Source organism: Podarcis pityusensis (genome assembly GCF_964106645.2).
Source record: "Podarcis pityusensis genome assembly, chromosome: 17".
Lineage (NCBI taxonomy): Eukaryota > Metazoa > Chordata > Lepidosauria > Squamata > Lacertidae > Podarcis > Podarcis pityusensis.
The window spans coordinates 3,274,534-3,301,246 of NC_138042.1; the positions used below are offsets into that span (position 1 = coordinate 3,274,534).

General features: G+C 46.7%; 1 protein-coding gene across 10 annotated transcripts in view; it reads left to right on the forward strand.

Moving 5' to 3' along the window:
* The window catches only part of L1CAM (L1 cell adhesion molecule), a 96,800-nt gene extending 71,498 nt beyond the window's left edge, over window positions 1-25,302 (forward strand). For 2 of the 10 annotated variants that reach the window (XM_080987417.1, XM_080987423.1), the window contains 10 exons: window positions 267-382; window positions 1,328-1,547; window positions 2,761-2,883; window positions 3,147-3,329; window positions 7,187-7,309; window positions 9,376-9,543; window positions 12,257-12,388; window positions 14,205-14,277; window positions 17,029-17,040; window positions 23,120-25,302. In XM_080987417.1, coding sequence (XP_080843543.1) covers window positions 267-382; window positions 1,328-1,547; window positions 2,761-2,883; window positions 3,147-3,329; window positions 7,187-7,309; window positions 9,376-9,543; window positions 12,257-12,388; window positions 14,205-14,277; window positions 17,029-17,040; window positions 23,120-23,348 — 1,379 coding nt within the window. In that variant the 3' untranslated portion in view covers window positions 23,349-25,302. The remainder of the gene's footprint in view (window positions 1-266; window positions 383-1,327; window positions 1,548-2,760; window positions 2,884-3,146; window positions 3,330-7,186; window positions 7,310-9,375; window positions 9,544-12,256; window positions 12,389-14,204; window positions 14,278-17,028; window positions 17,041-23,119) is intronic. The other 8 variants (XM_080987419.1, XM_080987418.1, XM_080987421.1 and 5 more) reach the window with 7 other exon arrangements.
* Window positions 25,303-26,713: the final 1,411 nt, after the last annotated feature.

Consider the following 26,713-nt stretch of genomic DNA (forward strand, 5'->3'; position numbering starts at 1 on the left):
TTTGGTGCCTTCTGAGACCTTTGGGCCACAGGTGGGCCACTGCTGCAGTTGGTGAGGTGTCTGCCACAAGGCAGCCTCTTCAGCCTAGTCGACACCCCTCAGGCGCAGCCAAGGGCACTGTCCCTGTGCCAGCCTTGATGTAAGAGCCACCTGCCAGTCCAGCCAGTTTGGTCTCAGGTAGAGAAACGTTTTGGGCCTGCTCAAGCTCTCAGGTCCTTTCTTCTTGCCTGGCCACATCTGAATGGGATTAATTGCTCTCCCTACAGTACCCGAAGCCGTCCCTGAGAATATGGGAATTATGGTGATCAACAGCACAACCATCAAGATTTCCTGGACCCTGCTTCACAGACAGAAAATTTTCGGACACCTCAGGGGATTTAAGGTAAGGGCAAAACCTCACCTCAGTAGCAGGGAGGGGGCACCATCTGCAGAGGTCTGCTCATTTTTACCTGTGTGTTTTCAGAACCTATAACCCACTCTTCAAATAAATTTCCCCGGACCCATTACAATGCTGCTCTGTCACCAGTAAAACCAAAATAATAGTACAGCACAATCCTGGGCATATCTACTGTAAAAGAAGTCCCAGTGAGATCAATAAGACCTGATCCCTGGTCAGGTGGTATAGGATTGCAGCCTAAATTATTTGAAATAGTAAGCCATTGGAGACTAAATCAGAGCAAAATAAGAGAAATTTATGGAAGCAAATTGTGGTGCAGAATTTGGAATACAGTACTTTGCTGCAGAATTATTGTTGTGTGTTTTTTTTTAAAAAAATAGTTGAGTGTACACACACCCGACTGGCTTAAAGGATTTCAGTACAATGCAAAACAGCTCTGCCAACTCACAATAATTTTACTGTCCCAGCCAGAATTTCATCCTTCTGCCCAGCTGCCATATTGACTGCACTGAACGACAGGATAAAATGTTGCTTCCTTGCTTTTTTTTAAAAGGCCCTTTGAGAAAGAGTGAAGATGTGCTCAGAAACATTCTGGGCCCCTATAGATTAAACTGTTCTTATTTTATCTATAAGCTGCCTTGAGTCCCTGTCAGGAGAAAAGGTGGGGAATAATAATAATAATAATAATAATAATAATAATAATAATTTTAATCTATGTACCATTAAAAGGGCAAAATCACTCTTTACATGATCAAAGGTACATTCCCATCAGGTTTTTTAAAAAAACCTTCTTCTTGGAGCAGGGAGGCAGTCTACACATGGCAAGAGGCACTTTGCACAAAGGGTGCCAGAACCGAACAACTGTGAGTGCATGTGTGGCTAACAGAACTGGGGGTAAAATCTCTGTTCCTCTCTCCCCCCCTTCCCCAGATTTATTATTCAAACTTTGGGACCATGGCAGAGCACAGCCATCGTCAGGTCTACCTTCACCCTCACCCCCATGGGGACCTGGAGATTGAAGGGGATGTGTCTCAAGTCACCCTGGGGGGCTTCAGGCCCTGGAGCCGGTACCGACTTCAGATGAGTGTGCTGAATGGGCAGGCCGAGGGACCCCGCAACGAGGCCCTGGAGTTCAACACCCCGGAAGGAGGTGAGTGCCCTAAGCCCATCACCCTCAAACCGTCCACATTTTATCTTCCCCTCAACGCATAGGCTAACCTGTCCCTAACTTTATGCTCCTCTTACCTCTAGGGGCTGAGCCCTCCCACCGCATTCTCTGTCCTTGTTTTGTTAGATGCAAGTAGCAAAGCATACAGAAATTATAACAGTAATAACAACAACAAAAATTCCAGCAAACCTCAGCGTAACACATTGGGTAACCTCATTTTATCCTACAACAGTCCTCTGTAGTAGGTTGTTGTTGTTTAAAGGGAAAAAGAAGAAGGATACATTGCAACATTTTTAAAAACTGAGGAAAACTGGAATAACAAAATAACCATAAAATATAATTAAGGTTACAGAACTATATTGTATATGTGTAGTTGCATAAACTAATTGTTTCCCTTAAGTTACTGTATTCATGTGTCACTACGGTTTTGACAAATACTTTCCAAATATCATTAAATTTCCCCATGCATAATATTCGTCTGAAAGCAATCTGTTCCTGAGTTGCAAGACTTGTCATCTCATCTAGCCACTGACTGAAGAGGGCCGGATGTTGATCCTTCCAATGTATCAATATCAATGTTTTTGCAGATTCAAGGGCAGAGAGAATCCATTTATTTTGACTGATTGTCAAGCCCCATATATTAGGGTTAAACTATAGTTTAAGATGATGTTATCTTCTGAAATTTTTAACTCTTTCCCCACAATGATATTTATTCATCCTAATACTTTCCCCCCAAAAACTTTTCTAAAACTGAACACTGTATAAACATATGTTTCAAGGAAGCAGTTTCCTTATTGCATCTGCAAGAGCATGTTGTTGCTGATAGACCTTGTTTATGTAATTGTGTATGAGATAATCTAATGATACTTTAGAAAGGAAGCTGAAACATTATCGCATTGTTTAACTAAGAGGGAGCTTGTTAACCCTCTGTAAAAGGTTGTGCTGAGATATAATAACTTGTTCAAGGTAATCCAGTGAACTTTGAGCCTGAGCTGGGATGTGAACCTGGGCTTCCCACATCCAGGGGTAGCAGGCTGGTCTCTTGGTGTGCTTGGAGCCTGGCCTGCTCACTTCCAGCTTTTTAGCCCCAAGAAACTTCTGGAGTGTTTCCTTTCACCACATGTGGCCCACTTCTTCCCAAATGCTTCCTCTCACTATCTTCACTCTTCTTTTCTCTCTCTGCCTCCACACACAGTGCCCAGTCCCCCAGCATCCTTCCACTTGGACTGCATCTCGGATACGGCACTGAAACTGGAGTGGACGCCCCCCAAATTCCCCAATGGGAAATTGCTGAGATACAAGTTGGCCTTCCAGCAAGGTGAGTCCGTGGAAGGGTTTTTCTGGCCGCTTGCAGTGAGGTTGGTCTGTGGAATACTAGGGGGCTTGAGAGGCATTTGGGTGGGCATTTGTCCAGAAAAACAGCCCCAAAATATTCTTAGTAAAAATAAAGCATACTGTACTTTGGATGTGGGGGTATAGATTGTGTTTTTCAGCATACTGCTGCTACTGTTACTTGTAATACTGCCAATAGTGACAATCCTAATTGTTAATGCTCCAACCCTCTCTGCCTTCTTGCTCTAGCCAACCAGACAGCCAACCAGACGGCGCTGGAATCCACCTCCTACAGCATCAGTGCTGAACACAATGACTTTAACCTCACTGACCTTGCCCCCCATACTCCCTACAAGTTGTACTTATGGGCAGAAACCAGTGTGGGGCCAGGGGAGCCATTTGTTCTGGAAGAGCATGCAATGCGCGAGTCAGGTAAGTGAAGCCTTATGGATACGTCCTCCAGGGGGAACTTGTGGCCCTCAAGATATTGTTGAACAACTCCTGTCATCCCGGATCACTGGCTATGTTTTCTGGTGCTGATGGGAGTTGGACTTCAAGAGCATCCAGGGGGCCACGCAGGTTCCTCCATCCCTGTCAAACCCAGGGAGAGAACGAGAAGATGTTTCCTGTGGAGGTTGCACAAACTCCCTGCTTAGGACGAGGAGCACAAAACTGGAGCAAGGCCACCCCACCCCCCTGCCATAGCCTGGCCCTTGGGCACTGCTCCCATGGCCACCCATAATTTGCTGTTTTTGATTTTTGTAAGTTAAAGTAGGTGCCTTTGAAAAGAATAAGAACAGGTCGTGAGGAGGACTTTTGAATAATCCTTGATGTATTTGTTTGCTGGATTGGTGATAGTGTGTGTGCTCCTTTTTTAAAAAAAACAACAACTCTCAAAATTCAAATAGAAATTGTATTCACACTCAGAGATTATAGGATACAGCTGTGTGTTCTGAGTCAGAGATGGGGAACCTTTGGCCCTCCAGGTTTTGCTAAATATACTTAAGGTTTCTTACTGACCTTCTTTTATGTTGTTGGTAATAAGGTTCAAAGTCCCTGGCACAGCTTTTAGACAAAGGTTCCCAGACAAAGGCTTTTGTGGAGGTTTCAGAGGTCCCCAGTAGGTATACCTGATGTCCATACGTCATATGCAAAGAGAGTGATTCCTGTGTTGAACCCAACATGCAGATCAGGGACTTGCAGGATCAAGGGCCAATAGATAATTATGGCTTGTTTCAGAAGTGACATCAAGTGATAAAGCACTTTGTGAACAAGTCCTGCATGCTCTCTCATACCCTCATGTGCCCTGTATCAGTTAATTTCTCCCTCTTCAGCAACAGAGTGCTTTGTCATTTCATCCTAACCAACATGCTTTGGTTTGTGCATGATAAACCATGATTTGAAGCTAATTTGCAATTTTGATTTGGAAGGGGAAGTGCAAGCCATAGTTTCCTGTTTCTGACATAGTGGTAAACTATGGTTTGCCCCCATGAAAGAAGTAACTAAATAAAGGGTCCGCATGGGGCTAAACATGCAAGTCTGAGCCTCTTTCATGTGTGAATAAGCTGAGTACTTGAGGCAGAAGATCCAAGGTGTAACATTGCCTTCTCACTGATGAATATAGGAAATATTATTCCATTGCTTCAGCATTCCAATAGAGAATTATCTAGCAGGTTGCACCCTGCTAGTCAGAATGATATGTTTCATGACATCCATGATCCATTGCCTGGAGGTAATCCATTGCTTTGCAACAAGGCTGCCTCTATGATCAACAACAAGTCTTAAGACTTGAGTCCACCATGGGTCTTGAACTGGTGTCCTGAGGGATGTCAGACAAAGACTCACTCTGCATGCTCCCACCAAACTGCAGGAACCCTCCATGCCAACCAAGGAAGCCTTCTTGCACCAATAGAACATAATTGGTCAGGTGATACTTCAAGATCAGGCTTTCTTTCTTGATTTCTTGTCTGAGGAACTAGGAGATCTTCTCCTGTTGTGTGAAGATTGCCTCTGCCTTTCTCCACAATTGACAGACCTTTCCTTGACAGAGACAATTCATGTGAGTGAGGTGGTGACAAAGCTTTGAAGATGAACTATTGTTTGTACTATTAGTCTAGAGGAAGTCAGAGAATGAGGCCAGCTCAGTAATTCTGTGATGGTCAGTTCATCCTAAAAAAGGGGTATTGTGCTATCTGGTGCTGCTCTTGTGCGGTGTGTGTGTGTGTGTGTGTGTGTGTGTGGTGCATCAGCACAGCAATGTGCATTTTGGACTCACCTTGGTGGTTCAGTTATGGGGGCTGTTATGACAAGTTCCTGCAGTTCAGAATTTACCACTGGCCCAGTAGCAGTGGTCAGTAAGAGAGGGGAGACAGGGAGCAAGGCAGAAGACTGGGCAAAATGGTTTGGATCCAGAGATCTGTGGATTCCAAAGGAAGAGCAATGGTTCCAAAATGTTAGGAATGGGCAGGCATCTGAGGGTGGGCAGAAGACCACCTCCCCAGCCTGACCCTTCCAGGGAGGAGGGAGAGGAAGACAGCTTAGATTTACAACAGGGGTTTGAGGGAGGTCACAGCTCAGAGGCAGATGAGGGAAAAGATGGGAAATAATGGGAGAGGAGGAGGAGGAAGCAGCAGCAGCAGGGGGGCAACAGCTGACAGACAGAGTGTCTTTAGAAAGCATTCCAGACCCCACCTCCCAGAACCCGGCGAACCTTGAAAGTAGGAGAGCAAAGGGCTCAAAAACAGAGGGCATGGAGCAGCACCCGTAGAAGTGATGAATGGGGAGCTGGGAGAGATGAGGGATGGAGATTCACTAGGGACAACACTATTATCCAGAGGCTGGGTTCTATAGCCTCTCTCTGTAAGTACTGAATAAAAAGAGGATGGTAAGAAACATTCCCTTGTCTTTGCATGTTTCTGGCAACTGGCTGGGAGTCGCTGACAGCTGCCTGACAGGAGCTGGGGGTGGAGGAAGAGGAAGAAGGAAGAGTCTGGGAGAAGGAGGCAGGGGCATAGTTGTAGCAAGGCAGAGGCAGAAGAGACAGTTCCAGAGAGAGTCAGGCCCATTAGAATCTCCATCCTCTCCCACACTGTCTCCAAGTGTGGAGGACAAGGAGGGGCTTAAAGTGACAGGAGCAGCTGGAGCCGCCACCACTATAGGTTGCCACTTGCTTGTACACACTATATCAGATGAGGGGGTTTAGGTGAGCTGAGTGGGGTGTGGCTGCATTGATGCTGCAAATTAGAGCATAAGTCTGAAGAAGTAGCTTTCTAGCTAGCTAAGTAGCAGGAGTAGTGTGTATATTTGTTGCACCTTAGAAACTGATGTGATCGAGTGCTTTACCAATAAAGAACTAAATTTCTGATTGCTTGTCATCGTTGGGGCTGGAGTGCTTGGAACACGAGAGCAAGCAGCGGTGGCTCATGCAACAAGATCTCTGCTGGGTGACAAGCTTTCTACCAGGGAGTGGGATTGCCTAAGGGGAGAGGGCCCTTGCTAAACGGTGCTTTTGGAGGTGCAGGAAGAAGTGGCTGCATTGCAACATGGGTTCTGGGTGGTGGAGGCTGCTGGTGCCATCACTTGTGCCGCAACCTGCTCACAACCAAGTGAGTGCTTGCTGCAAAAGCAATAATCTGCCACATTCTCCACATCTGACTCACAACCTGCTCCAGTAAGGGTGGCAGGTCCCCTTTCTCCATCCAGCAATGCTCTGCCATATGAGCTTAAAAGGCTCCACCTTAGTTCTTGGAGGACCCCCAGTTTCAGACTTCCACAGCCAGAAGTATCTATCACTCTTGGAAGCAGAAAGAAAGGAAAGCAACACTTTATCTTGGTTACCTTCCCCACTCCCTTCAGAATCAATGATTCTCAGAAAACAAAAATCTATGCCATGTTCCAGATTTATCTGTGGTTTTTTTCATGCAGAATTTCAGGATGATGGGCAGAGAAGATCAACCCATGCATGGGATCATAGGGTATCACTTCCAGATGCTTTTTCTGCCTTGATTATGTTGTTTTTCTCTATGGAGGGCTCTGTAGCAAGGCTGGGGGGGGGGCCTGTGGCCCTACAGATGCCCTTGGGCTTCAACTCCCACTGGTCCCCAGCCACTAAGGCTAATCATCTGGGATGTTGGGAGCTGCCATCCAACAATGTCTAGAGAGCCATAGATTCCTCGTCCCTGCTCCGTGGAGTTAATCAGGCATTACTTTCTGTTGTCTTCTTATGGAAGGCATTGAAATGTTAATAAATTCCTCTGCAACCTTGTTTTTCTTTCTGCCTCCATGCCCAGTGAACCTGAGCTTTATGAATATCAGTTTGGGTGAAACAGGGAAGAACTACACCACCATCGTCTGGACCCCACGACCCAACCAGCGAGATGTGGAAATCAAAGTCCATCTTATGAGCAAGACTGGTAAGAGCAAGCAAAGGTGGGCTGTGGCCCTTTGGATAAGGAGGTGGGTGGTGGGTGGGAGGGGAAACCACAGCAACTTTCCCTTCTCTCATGGTCTTCGTGCCACCAGAGAAACTGAGATGCTACTTACTGTCATTTTACAGATGTGGTAATTGAGAAGGAAGTATAGAGGCTTTCTCATAGCCACCAGATGACTCCATCGGTCAACCAAGTCCATAAATATCCTGCACATTTAGCAGTGTGCACTGGTTTTAATCTCCCCTGCCAACAGAAAATGGACTGTGTTGCTAGAACCTGGAAAAAGTGGCAGGCATGGACACTTGGAAAATGTGGATTCTCTTTGCTACTGAAACAAAAAGAGCATAGGGCAGGGCTGGAGAACCTTGGTGACCTTCCATGTGTTTTTGGACTCCAACTCCCATGAGCTCCAGGCAGCTTGGCCAGTGGGTTAGGGACGAAGGGTGTTTGTAGACAACAGCATCTGGAGGACCACAGGTACAGCACAGATCTTCCCATCTCATCATTCTTTATGATTAGAATTCAGTGTTCAACCTCTAAAAGGTGAATAGTTTAGTGAATAGATTTTGGACATACTATTAATCCTTCTTCATCAAGTTAGGCAAATGGCATAAATGTTAGACATTTATACACTGAAGTGAAATATTCGCATTACCGAGTACTGTGTTGATAAACAGCAATATTTGCAAAGGAGGATTTTGAAGAGAAATCTGCTTGAGTGAGTGGGAGCTAATTAATTGCTGCTCTGACACACAATGCCCTTTCTGCAGGCAGGGATGGGATGGAGCAGAAGACTATCCTCCATTCCTCTTCTGCTAGTGTGATGATGGATATTTCCCAATAATTTTGCTCTTGGCATGAACAAATTCTTCTCACAAAAATCCTCCAAAGCCAGCAGCAGGTGTCATGAGCCCGTCTCAGCATCTGAGAACAGAACAATATTGATGGCATTTAGTAACAATACTGACAGTTTCTTAGTCAACAACTTGGAGAGTGGAGGTTGGTCCTTAAATTCTGAAATAACATAGTTATATACACTTTTTAAGGAGAGGAAAGGCAGTATACAAATCAGCCTGTGCTCTTAGTGTCTGCTGGGCAGCATCAGCAGGCCAGTTTCTAGCTCAGGCATAGGCAAACTCAGCCCTCCAGATGTTTTGGGACTACAACTCCCATCATCCCTGACCACTGGTCCTGTCAGCTAGGGATGATGGGAGTTGTAGTCCCAAAACATCTGGAGGGCCAAGTTTGCCCATGCCCGTTCTAGCTAGAGATGGGGGGAAAGTACAATTAAGTTTGCATTTAAAGGAAAGTCTACTGAATTCACACTGTCCAAAAAACACTGCACAAGCCAAAACACAACCACCCTTTGAAATTCACATTCACTGAAAATTGCAAGGAAGTACTCCAGCCAAGTAATGTGTAAAGGTGCAGGGATCCCTGACTGTTAGGTTCAGTCGTGAACAACTCTGGGGTTGCTGTGCTCATATCACTTTACTGGCCGAGGGAGCTGGCGTACAGCTTCCAGGTCATGTGGCCAGCATGACTAAGCCACTTCTGGTGAACCAGAGCAGCGCACGGAAACGCTGTTTACCTTCCCGCCAGAGCGGTACCTATTTATCTACTTGCACTTTGATGTGCTTTCGAACTGCTAGGTTGGCAGGAAGTAATGTGTATAAGAGGTTTATTATAAGAGGCTTATTATCGAGGTGCATACAATGCATATATTAGTGAAAATAACCTACAAAAATGCATTCCATTAGGGAAAGTGTTAATATTAGGGAAAACATGCTTTGCAAAATATGTGTATATTCAGCAATATTGCTTATAAAATGTTCACACTAAACCACTGGTGAATCTTACAAGCATTTAAAAAAATAAAACAAACAAATATGTGGAGAACTGAACTTAAGCTTGGAAAAATGAAAGGCTGAAAAGGTCAGGTTTGCTCACGCTGACTTCTTCCAACCCAGATTCAGGTGAAAGGATGTGGCTGCCGAGGGGACTGAATGCACAGTCTGGTTTCCCCCTGTCTCTCCCTGTTTTCTAAGCAGATAAAGAATCATGGCGAACCGTAGGGGATGCCAGCTCCAGCCAGGGATCCTTCAGCATCGCAGACTTGCAGCCAGGCAAGCAGTATCGGGTCCGGCTTGTGAAAGCGCACCGCACTGGGGAGGATCAGACCATCTGGGAGACAGAGGTTGAAACTAGTGGCGTAGGTAAGTGGTATTTCGGACCAAGAGGTTGCATTGCTAAGGAGAGTGGTACTTTTGCTGGATCAGTGAGCAATAACAAGACCAAAAGGCGAGGAACGATAACAAAGAGATTTATTGCAGCTTGGTTACTACAAAAAAAAGGATGGATTTTTTTTAAAAATGGAGAAAAATGGCTCAATGGAGGTTTTTAAGCAGAAGTTGGGTGGCCATCTGTCAGGGATGCTTCAGTTGTGATTCCTGCATTGCAGGGGGTTTCACGGTCCCTTTCAACTCTACAGTTCTATGATTCTATGAAGTAGCTGCCTTGGAGGAGAGAGCAACTTTAGCCAGCCTTTTAAAAGGGAAGGGTCTTCCTCCACTGGCTATTTTTTAATGGAGAGAAAAAACACATTAGGATCAGACCTGTTACATTCAAACTGAAGGGCTCTTCTCCAGTCTTCATTAAACTGTTCCTGAAGATGATGTTACAGGAGCTTGTGTGTGTGTGTGTTTGGAGTCAATTCACAGCTAGTGCTTCACAATCTATCAATTATATTTTCAAAGACTTTGATTGTATTGCCCTCTTGCATTTATCTTTTGAGCACTGCCTCCCTCCTGGTTTCTCAGGCTTTTTATTAGGCGTTGTAATGTATTATTTATGGTTGTCACTATTAAATGTGACATCTTTTAAGTGGAGGAAGGGCCTTCTGTGATCTGACAAAAATGTCAGATTCATACTCGTGGAGACTTGGGAAGTGATGCTGAAAGGAGCTGGTTGTGTCTCTAGGCTTGGGAAAAGATGGGGAAGGTGGAGATTTGATTGCTGTCTTGAAATATTTTTAAAGCCACAGCAAAGAAGATAAGAGAGTCATTGTTCCCTCTTGCCATGTAGACAAAGGGACAAGGGGCTGCTGGTTTATATGGCAGGAGAGTGAATTTTAGGAAGACAATCCTACTTCTGAGGGCAATGGCTATATTTAGATTTGTACTGACTTAGATCAGGAGAGCCTTTTGGAGGGGGGAGTAGGAGATTTTATACGAGAAATCTTCATTATTTGTTATTATATTGCTTGCTTTCCGCTCCCTTTTCCCCAAGCTGTGGGAATGGGATAGCACAGATGCATTTGCCTGGTGCTTGCTTAAAACATCTTGTATGTGTGTTGGTGAAAACTATTCTGTTCTCTCAAGCTGTTAGCTAATGTGTAAGCCCCCCATGTTTGGGGTTTCTGAGTAGACCCATGGATGCAGGAAATGGCTGTAGCTCAATGGTAGACACACACTTTGCACATGGAGGGTTCCAGTTTCAATTCCTCATAAATCCAGAGGGGGCTGGATAAAGACCCCTCTGCAGAGCTACTGTCAGTCAGCTTAGAGTAGTGGCAAGGATTCTGTGGCTCTCAAGATGTTGTTGAACTCCAGATCACACAAGCCCCAGCCACCATGCCCAACAGTCACTGGAGTGGGCTCCAGCCAAGGTCTACAAGTTCCCCAACCCTGGCGTAGACAGCACTGAATGGACTAATCCCTTTACTCCATATAAGGCAGCTTCCTACGTATCTTTTAATTGCCTGTATGTGGAGAGTTGCAGGCAGCCTCTTGAGTCATTAGCAGCCAGCTGATTTTTCTCAATATGGGGCTGCAAAGGCCCATCTGCTCATATAGAGATGGTGCTTGGTTAGGGAGGACTCCAGGCTGCTGTTCTAACCATGCTGCTCTTTCCTGAATTCGTGAGTAAATGCCCCTATCTGCCACACATGGGCGGAGAGCCCTTCCCAACCAGCTGCTCACACATCTCTACAGTGTCCACTCACGATACTGCTGAGAACATTGCAGAAAAGTAATGTTTCTCTTTCAAGAGAAACTAGTGACCCAGCCCACTGTTAGGTGCAAATGGCTCCAGCATTTCTGAGGAAGTATTCTAGCAGGAGCCAATGAACCCTTAACCCGAGATGCGTGGAGCAGATTTTGTAAATTTTTGGATGTAGAGGGGTATGTGCCTGTGTTTGTGTGTGTTTAATAAGACAAGCTCCTCCATTTAAGAACCAGCATAATATGGGTGGCATTTCCTAGAATGACCTGCTCCATGTATGAACAGAATGTACTTTCCTATACGCTGCTGCATGAAGATGGGTCTAATCCCCCAGTCTGAAAACACACACACACAATCAGCTGGTGTGTGTGTGTGTGTGTGTGTGTGTGTGTGTGTGTATCAGCAGGTGCTATTTGAACCCAGGTTGTTCAGGGGTATATGGTAAGAACCTAGGTCTTCTCTAGGAGTTAGTGCGGCTCTGCCAAGATAACAGTAAGTTGTTCTCTCTGCAGTCTGATGTTGACATACTTACTTGGTGGATTTCCACCATCATGGGGAAATTCCACATTCCAGTCAGATGTTTTCTGGAGGAACGTCTCTCAAGAGTCAGAATTTAGAGATGGGCAAAGCATTAAAGCATTGAATATAACAGGTGGGCCCCAGCCCAGCACTTCCTGTTGTAAAATAGTAACTTGTAGATAGACTTGTATGTTTACTGCTGTGTATAATAAACTACAAGAATCAAGTTACTAGTAGTCGTCAGTCTTTGTTCCTGATCGTCTTCCTGCCTGGGCAATCTCAAGTGTTGCCTAAGAAACGCTGCAGTACTCTGCTATACTCTGCTAAGCTGTGCAACAGGCGAAAGCACTTCAGAGTTCACCGGCTTCAAAAGTTATAACATTAATTTCCTCTCTGTGCTCTTTGCAGTTCCTGAGGATTTCCAGAAGAGCTTTGCTGCGGAAGGTTGGTTCATCGGCTTTGTCAGCGCCATCGTTCTCCTTATCCTGGTTCTGGTGCTTCTCTGCTTCATCAAGCGCAGCAAGGGCGGCAAGTACTCGGGTGAGGTGCCCCCAGCCCCACCCTAGCACCTCGCAGCAGACCCCCGTGGGCCACCCCCAGGCTATTATCACTTTTCAGTTACATAGCACTTTTAGTGTGCCTGGTGGCGTTCGTCCTCACAACACTCCTGTGAGGTAGGTTGTTATCGTTCCCATTTTACAGACAAGGATGCTGAGCTTGAGAGATGGGGGAGTTGATGGAGTTCACGGAGTGAAGTCCATAGTTGAGCTAGGAGTTGAACTCATGCGATCCAAGTTCAAGTCCCCTATTTGACCCACTGGGCTGGGTAAGTCCAAAACAGGGAGGGAAAACAGGACACCCTCCAGATGTTGCTGGACTCCATCAGCCCCAGCCAGTGTTGCCAGTGGTCAGAGATTACGGGTGTTGCAGATCAGTAACATCTTGAGAGCCAGAGGTTTCCCATCTTTGCATTACGTACTGGAGAGACAGATTTTAGGTTAGGATACGGATGTGTTACCGGCATAAACTGTTTTCATGGTAACTGCTTCCTTAAGGTAGCCTGGGAATTGCACTTTGTGAGAATGCCTCTTCCAGCTTCTCAGCATGCTCTCCTATCTGCAGCTCCCAGGGCTCCTTGCAGAGAAGCCAAAACAGTTGAGGCTTTTGAAAACTGGCGTTACCTTTGTGTTGTTCATATGCTATTTTGCTGTCCCCTGAGCAGGCGTGGGGGGCCACAGGCTCAGGGGCCGAATGCAGCTCTCCGGGCTTCTCTACCTGCCCCTTGGAATTCTCCCCAGCCACCCTCTTGCACCCCTCACTGACCCTGCTTTGCACTCTCTCCTTGTGTGCTCTGGCCTGACCGGAATGTGCTCTTGAAGTCTCATAATGCCACTTACATGCCTGGATGGAGGCTAGAGAGGGGTGTGTGAGTGTGTGCACAAACTGGGCACTACTGTAGAAAGGTAAATTTTTCCTTGTTGCTCTGCCCATGGTTTCCTCTGGCCCTCTGCCTCAGGTGGGTTCTCTCGCCTGCCCTTGGGCGTTGGAAGCCCTAGGCGGGGAAAAACTGAACAGTTACTCTAGCAGGAGCCAACACAGTGATTCCTGCTAGTGCAATGGGATTCCCCCTCCCACATAGCATGGGGGGGGGGTTTGGGAGAACCCTGAGAAGAGTGCGTGGGGGAGCGGGAGGGGAGATGGTTTCATCTGGCAAACTGAAATGCTTGGGCCGATGGAACATTTGTAAGAGCACTATGTTGAATAACTGCCCCAAATAACTTCCCCACCCCCTAAAAAAAATATAAAAAATAGCATGTTGTTATCTAGAGATGCTTCCACTCATCTCTGATCCAAGAGCTTTGGCAGCTTTCATAATGCTTCAAAGCTTATTTGCCTTGAGATGGCTGTGGGACAAAAGAAATGAATTTATAGAGACCCCTGGACAATAATATTTCCATAGTGCACATCTCAATGCTCTGGCGGGGACGGGCATGTTTTCCATCTCCAGCCCACATGGCTAAGCCCTCATTCAGATAACCACTCAGCCCCAAGAGCTGTGGGGCAGCTCTCTAACAATTGTCTGTCACAGGTCCCCCCCCCAACCTGCAGTTTTCCCATAGTTCCCATCCCAACACCTCAGTGAGGCAGAGGAGAGGCATGGTCTTTCAGAATGAGAGGCAGGGCTGCTCCTCTCCTCTTTCTTAATAACATCTCCCTGCCTGCTTGGCCACCTTCTGCACTAACCTCACCCACCCCAGACCCTAATTCCAAACCCCTGCTCTGCTCTGGTTGGTTGGTTGGTCCCCTGCCCATCAAGGCTTTCACCTCATTTGACATGTTTTCTCTTCTTCTCTAGTGAAAGACAAAGAAGACACTCAGGTGGATTCCGAGGCCAGGCCTATGAAGGACGAGACCTTTGGGGAGTACAGGTACATGGCAGGCGAGTGGAGATGGCCGGGGCTCAGGAGGGAGGGAGGGGTGGGACAGACATGCAGGGCCAAGGCAGCCACCCTCCATGGCCACAAGGTTTATCCATTTGGTTTCTATAGGTCTGAACCCCAGGAACTTAAGTGGCCTCGTGTGCCTGGACCCCCGTGCTTGGGAAAGTGTGGGGTTTAGTGGGCTGCACTTGTTTGTGGCCAGAGAAACAGACTCTGGGATTTATTTTGCATCCAAGAGCAGTGATGGCATTAAAGACGGAACAAATTCATGCAGGATAAGGCCATCCATGGCCACCAGTCCTGATGGTTGTGTTGTGCCTTCGCTGTTGGAGGCAGTGATGCTTCTGAATGCCAGTTGCTGGAAATTGCAGGAGAGGAGAGAGCTGTTGCGCCCATGGCCTGCGTGCGGGCTTCCCGTGGGCATCTGGTTGGCCCCTGTGAGAACAGGATCCTGAACTAGATGGGTCCCCCTTGGCCTGATCCAGGAGGGCTCCTCTTCTTATGCTCTTCCTTTATCCTCCCATCCGAGATGTAAACAAGCCTGGGTGTTTGGATAGGTTGTGCCCCTTCTCAACACTTCAAGATATTTACTGAAGTGAGCCTGCTTCTGATGCTGCCATGCACCTAGTCTACAACACCACACCTTGACCAACCCAGCCTGTGCTTGGAATCCCAGTGACCAAACCTTGTGAGATATTAGCAGGGCTGTGTAGTTTTGCAGAAATGTGGAAAAGCAGTAGAATGTGATATTGGCCACAGAACTCAGCTTCCTTAAGAATCTCAAGCTTTCTTTTTTCCTTTTTTTAAAGGAAGCAAGTTTCTAGCCCTTATTGTTGCAAACACCGTATTTTTCGCTCTATAAGACACACTTTTTCCCTCCTAAAAAGTAAGGGGAAATGTGTGTGCGTCTTATGGAGCAAATGCAGGGTGCGCAGCTATCCCAGAAGCCAGAACAGCGAGAGGGATCACTGCACAGCGCTCCCTCTTGCTGTTCTAGCTTCTGGCTTAGCCGCATGCACCCTCTTCAGGGCAGCGGGGAGCCTTCATTCCGCTGCCCTGAAGAGGCTGCACAGCTATGCCAGAAGCCAGAAGAGCAAGAGGGATCGGTGCGCACTGATCCCTCTTGCTCTTCTGGCTTTGGGGATAGCCACGCAAAGTCTCTTGAGCGCAGCGGGAGCACTCCTGCCTCTTCGCTCAAGAGGCTTTGCGTTGCTTTCTTGTTTCTTGTTTTCCTCCTCTGAAAACTAGGTGCGTCTTATAGGGCGAAAAATACGGTATATACTTCTGTGGGTTGTGCCTCACTTCAGTGCCCTGAATAGTTCTTTCTCCCTCTCCATGACTATCAAAAGAAAAATAAACTAAGTAAGATGTCGTGCAAATTTGCATAATGTATACAGGTTGTAGAAATCCCACTTATCTTGGCAGAGGATTTGGATTACTTTCATGTAAATCAATTGCTGGGGTTTTTATTGGGACACCCAGTCTTGAGTATGAGTCCCTCTTCCTTGGTGGTAGGTTCAGGGAGTGACCAAGCAGGAGGAGAGAGTAAGGGTGACAGTGGTGGCCGGTGAGGGATCTTCTGCAGAGTTTTGTACAAAACACCATCATCTGCCAAATGATGGTTGCTGCTGCCTAGTTAATAAGTAATCCAGTTTAGTAAGTGTGAGATTGAGATTCTGATGGTGCTACACATCAGGGCAGCCAGGAGATCTTGTGAGTTGGCACCTGAGTTACTACACCAAGTATTTCCATTGATATAGCATTAGTGGGATGCTGGGGGTTTTACAGCTGACAAAGTTATGCTGTTTCTGCATGGGGTTGGTAAGCTACAATGGACAAGATAGGGAAGCAGTCAAAGATTGACAGGGAGCAGTGAGGAGAGGGAGGGGGAGGTCAGCAGAGGAATCAGTTGAGTAGCCTTTCCCAGCCTTGTGTCCCCAGAGGCTGTTGGACTGTAACCATCATAATCCTCGGCCAATAATCAGAGATGATGGGGGCTCAAAAGCATCTGGAGGGCACCAGGTTGGGGAAGGGTGCAATAAAAGGTTGGTGAGGCTTCTTGAAAGGCTTGACTGAAGAAGAGAGTCCTGGGTAAGTTAGGGGGTGAGAGGTCAGCAGAAGTGAGGGGTCATAAATAGGATTCCTGATGTTTAGCATGCTGCTCACTCCTCTTAGGGCTTGCCCACACTTCCGCTTATCCCATGCCTAGAAAGCGTGGGTCCAAGCGGTTTCCCCTTGACCCACACTTTCTGGGCACAGATCTGAGCAGTTATCCCCTTGCCCCACTTTTCCCAGGGAAAACCTGCTCTTTAGCCAGGGGAGGACTTTGGGCTTTCAACTTTCCGCAGCACCCTGTGCGAGCCCAAAATTTAGCCTTCACCTTCCGTTCGGCACATGCTCTATGCCATAGTTGCAACACCCTGTGGTGGCCCCCCCCCCCCCCCGGTTCAGCACTCAGTGCTGAGGAACTAGCCGTGCTGCCCTAAATCCATGGAAAAGCAGATTGCCATTTGCTTCAATTGAGCTCTGAAGAGCGGTTTTCCCTTGGGGTGGGGTGGGGGGACAACGGAACAAGAGGAAGTGTGGAGAAGCCCTTAGTATATTTACATAGACCCAAATTACACAGTACAACACAGCCTTAGTATATGCATTTCTGCCCTTAGTCCCCTGCAGGAAACTCTCAAAATATGACGCTGGTTTTCTCTCTTTTCTCCCCCATCTCTTGCTTCATTAATGGAGGTCCCTGGAGAGGTAAGAGGGATATCCGGGGACTGCATATTGCCTGAGGAAGGTGGGGCTGGACAAGGACACTCACCCCCTTGCTTCCTCCCTCCCTTTTTCACTGTCTTTATCCACAAATGACCCTTAAATAGCTTTGTGCTTTCCTCATCTTTTGCAAATCCAAATGAAAAATAGGTGTCAAGACAGATTACATTTTAAATGCTGTTCTCTTCTACTGTCTGCCTTGCATTAGCATTCCAGTGATGAGTTCCAGACTAACAGGCAGTCTTATTAATGTTAGCTTGTGAAAATGGCTTTTAATTTCTTGGTAGATCTTCCCTGAAATGCTACATGCCTGATCTTTCCACCCTGAGGATATATATATGCAGATTATGCGATAAATGTCTGGAATCCTGCAGGGATGAAGGCTTCACAATGCCACAGCATGTTTACTTCGAAGTAAATCCAACTGGGTTGGGGGGGTATTCCCTGGTAAGCATGCATAGGATTGCAACCTTCACGTGTTCAAAAAAGTACATATATTGTCTTTGCGTGTCTGCAACTGCTCTGGCAGATAGGCCAGTGTTATTTTCCCTAGAGGGAGGTCTGAGGAAATGCTGGTTTGCCTAACAAGGGCCTGTGAATGTGTTGCTGAGGCAAGGCTCAAATGACAGATGCTCTGATTTGTAGGGAATGGACAGTACTATCCACACCAACCCATCTAAACCCCATAGAGCACAGTGGGCTTAACTACTGAGCAAGCATGCCTAGGATCATGTGGCAGGCTGTGAGCCACTGTAATATCCACTTCTTGAGGATCATTTGTTTCTGCCCCCCCCCCCCCCGTTGTTGGGTTGTGGTTTTTTGCTGGGGACGGTGGCTGAGTGAAGACTTGGTTTTTTCCAAAGGCATTCTCCATTAGCTAACTGCAGGCCTTTTTGAACTGTGGTTGTTTTAACTTGATTTTATCTTATCTTCTTATCTGCTTTCCTACTTTGGTTTTATTGATTGTTTTTAGACAGACAGATAGGGATTTGATCACCAAAACAAGAAAACACTCAAGAATATAAAATCACTATTCAGTAATCATCAAAACTGATGACCACATGTGCGGGGGTGGAGCACGAAATCCCATATATTTTCAGCTGCACATTTTTCATTCATTTTTTTTCTTTGTTGCCAAGCAACAATTCAACATTTTCCAAATTCAGCCAATAATCCTTTTCAGCTAACAAGCGGCTGAAGTTCCTAGAGCTTTGAACAATGAACACCAACATAGGAAATGCAGCAGATGTTCAACGAGCCCATATGCCCGTCTCAAAGCTCCCCCACCCTCCAATGTTTTCTGTTTTGATAATAAGTGAATATTTATTGTTAGCCTCTTTGGGCACAGCTTATAAATAAATTCAGTCAATCAGTTGAAGCATGCAGTACTCTTCCATAATGAACTGCAATGGGCATTCAGTGAAACTACTAAAGATTCAGCTCTCCTAATTATATATTTAGGAAAGAGCAGGTGTGTGCTACTGGAGCAGTGTGTGGCAACTTTCACACAATTCAACATTAACATCTCAGATTGTATAAAAAACGTTCTTCATTGCATTTGTAAATTTGACTTTTGCTACTGCTGCCTCAGTACTACAAAATTGCTCATAAGAGAAACTGTATGAATGAATGAAATCAAGCATTCCAAGAGGTCCCGTTAGAAGTACAATTTAAAGCTTGTTGTAAAAGGCAAAGTTTGGACAACTTGTTACCCATTTTTAGCTAATTATAAACGATGCAACTTTGAACTCCCATTTTACAAAGGGTGCTTTCCTTTATTATTTTACTGATGATTTTTTCATGAATCTGGAGAATTGCTTTTAGAGTGTTTGGTAGTCCCTTCTCCCAAAGCCCTTTTCTTTAAAACAATTTTTGAACAATGTTGGGATTCCAGATACTGTGCACATGGAAAAAGTGGATCATACCCAATAATTTAGCTATATCCAAAAGCAAGAACCTCCAGCCTTTTCATACTCAGGACCCACTTGTAACCAAAACATGAATTTTGGAGACCCATTTTTTAATCTTTTACCATATATTTGCATGGTGGTAGTGCTCCTGTTGCGACCCACAAGTTGAAGACCAGTGTCCTAAAGGAAACAGTTACCTGTGGACAAATGCAGTCCATCCCCTATTGAAACCAATGGCAAAACTTGGTTTTAATGAACAGGAACTGACACAGTTGTACAGGGGAGAGAGGAAGTGTGTACGTATATATAATGCCATCAGGATAGAAGTGACCCAAGAGCTAATTGTGCATGATTTGACCTCTTTCTCTCTTATTGTCTTCCTTCCTTGAAGTTCATCAATGCTTAGAATTAGGTAACAATCTCCCCCTTGCCCTCCAGCCCTTGCACTTTTGTCCTGATCTGCTTTCCTGGAGCACCAAAGCAGCATCGTCTCAGCTACTTGCCATCTAAGCCTTGCAGAAGGCACCCTGGGGTTCCCTGCTTCCTTCCTTTGGGAGATACTGAATAGATGCTTTTTCCTAGTGCTGCAGCCTGCATGCTTTCCTCTTTGCGGTGTGCAGTGGGCATGGGCCTTCGTAGCTTTGTCAGAATTGATGACAACAGAGATTCACTTTGGTCCCTGCCTCATTAGTTCATGGGCATGTTTGCACACTTCTACAGCCAGGGCTTTGCTCAGCCCCTCTAGGGTTCACTTGACTGAGTACGCCTGCTTATTTCTACAAGATGTCACCCCTGTAGTACAATTGGACTTTCCTTTGAACCTAATTTCTCTCTGTGTGCAGCAATCTGCAATTCTGTTCAAGTTCAGAAAAACTGCAGAACTTGGTACTAGCTACATAGCGTCTTGAGAATCTCAACTTCTATTTAAATGGGGTTGGGGAGCTTGTTTCTGGGCCTTATGGTTGTGAAGATAGAGCAGCCATCTAGTGAAATCGTCAAACCCCAAAGGGGTACTGACAGGATTTCATGAGACCAGAAAGTGAGGCCTTCAGGGATCCACGGTGCTCATTGCCCCTTCCTACAGCAAGCAAAGTCAGAATAAATAATATGAGCTAAGGAAATAGCTGCAGATTTGCTTAGTTTGCATGATGCATACAGGTTGCAGGATCTGGCATTTCCTGATATGACATTTGGGGTTCCTTGCTGCATTTTTAAAGCACACATAGCCTTATCTCCATTACACACCCACACTTTCTTCCCATTCATGCCTGTCAGGAACCGTCCTACTCTCGAGTAGGACCCTGGCAGAGACCCATGCCCGACTAGCATGTTCTCTCCCTCCTGGTCAATCGTTCAGGAGCTTCAAAAGCTTTCTTCATCACAGTGACTGATGCCAACAGACACCGGCACACTTAGGGACCCGCAGAGTCTTCGCAGCTTGCATAACAGAACTCAGTAGCTCAGCATTTTGGCTAATCTACTTTATTTACATATAATACACTCGGAGCATTTTGACTTAGCTCCTTCCTCTTTCTCATCAGACAGCAAATAGAAAGAACAAAGGACAATAGTCCCACGTCACAGAACACAGTAACACAAACATCCTGTCTCTGTCACTTCCCACTCTGTGGAGTCAAAACATACACCATCATGTGATAGACAACAATCTCATGACTGCAATCACGGAGCAGGAATCTTAACATTGCCATCTCTGGCTCACTTACAGCCCATGTTTTGCAGCCATAAAACAAACTTCTTACATGCCCTTTATGTGCATTTTTGCTCCTGCCACTTTCCACATCCACTCCTCTGCTTGGGTTTTAGTCATGCATGCCTGCCTGAAAAGTGTTTCCTGCTGTCTGTTTCATCTTTGCACGCTTACACATTGCCCTTTCGGGCATATCCTTGGCCTACCCCATTTTTTGTGTGTTTATTGCCTACACTGTCTGTCTGTCTGTAACTGTCTCTCTCTCGCCATGCTTTGTATTGCAAATTGGGATCACTTCTCACAGTAAGAGGAAAGACAGACCCACACCATACATTTAAAGCTCATGACTTCCCCTAAACTGCAGCTCCCAGAATTCTTTGGTGGAAGGTGTTTGCTCTAAATGTACATTGGATGTATTTTAGGTGTATGGTGTTGATCTACCTGAAGATGTGGGACGGGGGGGCAGGGGAGAGATTGTGCATGTTTAGGGATGTTTTTTGATGACTGGTGTTTAAATGTATTTTTAATCTCCTGTTGGAAGCTGCCCAGAGTGGCTGGGGAAACCCAGCCAGAAGGGCGGGGCATAATTAATAAATGATGATGATGGTGATGATGATGATGTCTGCAAACATATCCCTGAGATCCTAAGCCAATTGCATCTCTCAGGTATATGCTGACTGCCTGCCTACAGTCTCCTCTTCAAATGTTAAAATGTGTCCCTTTGGGCCAGTTTCAAACATTCGTTTTTTCTTACGTGCAGCGATCCTCAAGGGTGTAATCCTGGAAGCACAGACTTCAGCAGGTCCTCTCCCTGTCCCGCAGGAGAGCACTCAACCTTGGGCTTCCCCAAGGTTGCATTTCCGTTTGCACTTTCCTTTGTTGTAGGCTCACAACCAGCATTCGATGCTCTTGGGAGCACAGGACTTTTATGATGACATTTGTAAGGGCCAACCTAGACACTTACAGGCATCTTAAGCACATGTTTGCCTGTTTGCATACAAAGCAGGGTGTGTGTAAAACTGACTCCCTCCCCACCTTACCTCACTGAGCTCTGGTGCTTTAAACAGTACTTGATTTTGGGCATTCTCATCCACCTTATGGCACTTCACACATTCAAAAGAGGCTCTGAGGGACATGTTTGTGAGGGCTTTGTACACACCTCACATTTAAAACACATTGCTTCCCCTGAAGAATACTGGGAACTGTAGTTTACCCTTTGCAGCGCTATAATTCCCAGGATTCTTTGGGGGAAGGGTATAGTGTGTACAGAGCCAGAGAGTGATCCTGTGGATTACTGTGGCTGAGCATGTTAGTGCCTGAAGTGCATAATCAAAAGTGCATTCTCCTTCTACCCACTGAGATGGGGCACAATCCACCAAGAGCTTCTCTTGCACAAGACCCACTGAAATAAACAGTGCTACTTCTCAGCGACTTAAGCCCCAGGGGACAGGTCTGTCTGTCTTCCACTCTGCTGCACTTAAATGACAGCCCAAACCTGTTGCCTAAGGGCTTCTCGATGCTAACCTTTTGCCCTGCTCTTCCCGTGCTTTGAAGCTCCATCTTTTGCCCCAGAGCTTTCCCCGTGAAAACCCACTCTTTAAAGTTGAAGCACAATGAAGAGCAATGCTCCAATTCAGTGGTAAAGAGCCACTGTTTAGTAAAGAGCCACTGGGGAACTCTCCAGAGGAAAGGTTAAGTGCGGATAAGACCTAAGATGACTTATCCTCCTCCTCCTCCTCCTCCTCCTCCTCCTCCTCCTCCTCCACCTCCTTGTTGTTGTTGTTGTACCCCACCCATCTGTCTGGGTTGCCCAGCCACTCTGGGCTGCTTCCAACACATTAGAAACCACAGAAAACATCAAACATTAAAAACTTCCCTAAACAGGGCTGCCTTCGGATGTCTTCTAAAAGTCAGTAGTTGTTTATTCCCTTGGCATCTGGTGGGAGAGCGTTCCACAGGGAGGACACCACTACCAAGAAAGGTTCCCTGTAACTTGCCTTCTTGCAATGAGGGAACCTTGGAGCTGGACCTCAGTGTCTGGGCTGAATGATGGGGGCAGGGCTACAAGTGCGCTGCAGATGCAGTTTCTCTCACAGCCGTTCCCACAGTGTGTGAAGCCATATTTGTAATGTGTGGACTGGTCCTCTGGCACACAGTTGTATGCATGCACTTGACTTCTCCCCACCCCCAAAGATTCAAGTCTTGCAGTTTTGCATGCTGCCTTATATTCCTTCAGGTGTTGGGACTCCAACTCCCATCAGCCCCACCCAATGTAAGAAATGGTCGGGAATGATGGGAGTTGGAGTTCAATGGCACCTTTAGGGCCACAGGTTCCTGCACCCATGATTTGTATGCTTCCCTTTGAGGTCTGCCTTGCCTAGTGGAATGTAGAGCACACCAGTTGCTGCTCTTGCCCTTTCTCATCCCTCTTCTTTCCTCCCTGCAGTGATAATGAGGAGAAACCCTTCACAAGCAGCCAGCCCTCCCTGAATGGCGAAATCAAAGCCCTGGGAAGCGACGACAGCTTGGCTGACTATGGGGGCAGCGTGGATGTCCAGTTCAATGAGGACGGCTCCTTCATCGGCCAGTACAGCGGTCAAAAGGGCAAAGAAGGAGGGGGAAATGACAGCTCAGGGGCTACGAGCCCCACCAATGTGGTCACTGCCCTGGAATAAAAGAGGGGGCACTTCCCCAAAGGATACCCCCAACCCCGGGGGAAGAGGATTTCCCTGTGGATTATTGGGTTGAGGACACAGGGAGAACCCCCTCCTCACCAAGGGAAAGAAACAAAGAAATAATAATTGCTCAAGCAGAAGTGGTAATTGGGGGAATTCACCCCTTTGTTTACTAGCTGACCCCCCACCCCATCAGGGAGGGTTAGAAAATCAGGGGATTCCCATAATTATTCACCAGCCCTGAGCAAAGTCATATCTCTCTTTTCTGCACCCCTCTCCCAAAACCCAGTTATCCTTCAGCCAAATTGGGTGTGTGTGTGTGTTTGTGGTGAGGAGGGCAGGGCAGTGACAAGCTTAGAGGGGCTTAGTGGGGCTCAGGGTTCAAAATTGCCAAAAGAACAGATGACCCCCTTCCCAAGCCTCAGAAATGTTCCTTCTTCGTAGGTGTTTAGGAAGCAGGTGCTAACTGGTACTGCAAAGTCCCATCTCCACTCCGCCCCCCAAGACATGGGAAGCAGACAGAACAGCTGGTGGAATAATAGGGGCCGGGAGTCCATGGGGGTCTTCTGCCTGCCCCTGTGGAAAGAAGGAAGGAAGGCTTGTGGGACAGCTGAAAAGATGGCTGTGGGAAAGGAATGAGTATCAGTGGGCTGGAAAGTTCAAAAGCTGTGGGTCTCTTGATTCTGCTATGCACCCCCTTTTCATGGATTAAGCCAACTGAAGTTTCCTAACATTTGCACCTAGCAAGGGGAGGTGTGCCCCAGCTGCGCCCCCAAACCCCACTGCATAGATTTGTCAATCCTTCCCTCCTTGCTTGCTTGATTTCCCAACCCATGCCTTGTTCAGGGGGCAGTTCCCTTTGACCAGTGGCTTTCAAACTTTCTGTCTCAAGGCTTGTCTGCTGAGGCATTCTTGCACATCTGCCGTGGAGGTCTGAGTTGCCAAGCATTCTGGGACATGGTCCAGGGTCCACACTAAGCATCGCAGTGGAAGATTGGTGGTCATAAGGAAGGGGTTCTTCAGGAGAAACTTAGCTGCCATGATTCACTGAGAAATCCCCAAATTAGTTTCCAAGAGGCCCCAGCTTACACCCCTGGGAACAAAGTTTGAAACCCATTGCCAGAACTTAGTCCCCTTCTGGTGCTGAATTTCCCACTTAGGGTGTGTGTGCGCGTGCATCTCTCTTGTTCCTTTTTCTTCCTCTTTGGGTGCCACATTAATTCATGTCCCTCTTTTTTCTGATGACCAAAACCCACGGTTTCTTCCACTGGGCCAAATACCTTACCATTTCACAGACACCCCCTCCTCTTTCTCTGTCCCCCACTCCCAGCCTCCCCACAAACAATAGAGAAAAGAAAAACCCCAAGAACCTCTGTGCTTCTTGAATGCATCTCACGCAGCTGCCTTGCGACACGTTCTGTCTTTTGAAAGTGGCCTCTTCACCGAATCAACCCCCACCCCCATCTCCAGCCTCTGTCTGATGTAATTTTTTTCCCTCTTGCTTGTTGGGGATGAAGCAAACCCTTGCTTTTTTGCATAAAACGTTTTTTAAAATAATAATAAAAAATAATAACAAAAGTACTCTGATGTTTTGAGCAACCCTACGCAAAATAAACCCCATCTTTTCCCTGGTCTGTAAATATTTCAAACCCTTGTGCTCGAGTTTGTTTTAGGTATCTTAGGACTGGTGTTTTGAAGTCTTCTAGTTGGTCTATTTAGGTGGCTTGGAATTTAAAAAACAAAAAAGGAAAAAACATTTGAAAAGTCCCTTTCCTCCTACTCTGTGATTCCTTCTCCCCCCCCGCCCAGCTCCAAGCTCCCCTGCCCTGTGTATCCTTCTCTTTTGTCAGGTCTGTTGCTATCTACCTTTCTCTCTCAATGGCTTTTTTAATATATATATATATATGTATATATAAACAGAATTATAAAATGGTAAATAAATGCTGGAATTGGAGCTTGCTTGGAGTGATGATGGGGAAATGTGGCTCACGGCAGGCGTGTTCTCTTGGGGTCCCTAAAGCCAAACCGGTTTTCCTCTTGCCAATCCGAAGCACAATCTTCACCTCTCTCAGTGACAGTTGCCCAGAACTGAGGTGGCATCGTGCTGTGGGAGGGGCCATAGCTGAGTGGTGGGCCACATGCCTTTCATACCTAAGATCCCAGGTTCACCCTCTGTCATTGCCAATTAAAAAGGGGCCTGGGAGCAGGTGATGGGGAAGGACTTTCCCCCGAGAATCTGGGAGCTGCTGCCAGCCAGTGTAGACCAGGGATGGGGAACTGGAGGCATGTGCCCACAGGGGGCAGAATTAGAGGCAAAACTGGGCACAACTAACTACTGCAAATTTTACCTTGGTCCATGAGGCTATTTTCTATACACTCTCACACACCAGCCCTCTCTCTCCTCCAGGCAATGAGGCAATGGTCAATGAGGCATTATTTGAGTTCAAGGAAGCCTACACACTCGCGAAGGGTAGGAGGCAGAGCTGGTGTGGCCTGTGGTGAGCAGGTGTGCGGCTGAAAAGAGTCCCAAGGGCCACACAGAGAAGCCTGTGGGACCACATTTGACCCCAGGTGTAAATCAACTTCCCCAATCGGCAGACATCTCGAGCCAGATAAAGTGCAAATGCAGCGTTTGACATCATCAGCAGGGAGTTTGGGAAGATGCCCCTGTTAGTTTTTCCAGTTGGCCAGTTCCAGCAGCTTCCGGCCCGGTTCTCACGGAAGGGGTCAACCCATATCTGAGTCATACCTCTTCATGCTGCAAGTGGGGGCTTCTCATTACCTGATTGCTTCTCTATACCAGTAACCTTCCCTGCACATGGAAAGCAAGCTTGTCAGGGAGGAGATAAGCCTAGAACTCAATGTAGCCAGACACTGGCCGTAACATCTAGTTTGACCCTGATAATAGAGGAACAAAACCCGGGAAAGGTTCAGTCAGTAGAACCCTCCCTGCGATCAAGGACCTTCGTAGACCTCCAAGAGCCCTTAGCTGTTTCTCTGTTATCAACCCGCGGTCAGCCAGTATTGTAAAACACAGATTGGGTCAAGCACACTGCCACTCTGCCTGCTGGATCAATCAAGATGCGCCTCAAAGCCGGCAGGGTGTTGCTGTTGCCTCTCCTAAGAGCTGCTTATGCCTCCTTAGGAAGGCCAGCCTGCCGCTCTGATGACTGCTTTGTACATTAAGGACACGAGGACTTGGGCGGCAAACTTTAATCAGTTTAATTGGCAGAGTAATCTGTGATTAAAGCTTGCCCTTGATTAACTGGCGGGTCTGAGATTGAAGGGCACACAGCTGTGTGTCTAGAGCCACACAGCCGCAATGGCTCCCTCCTCCTCGTACTAGTTTTGATGAAAGCCAAACT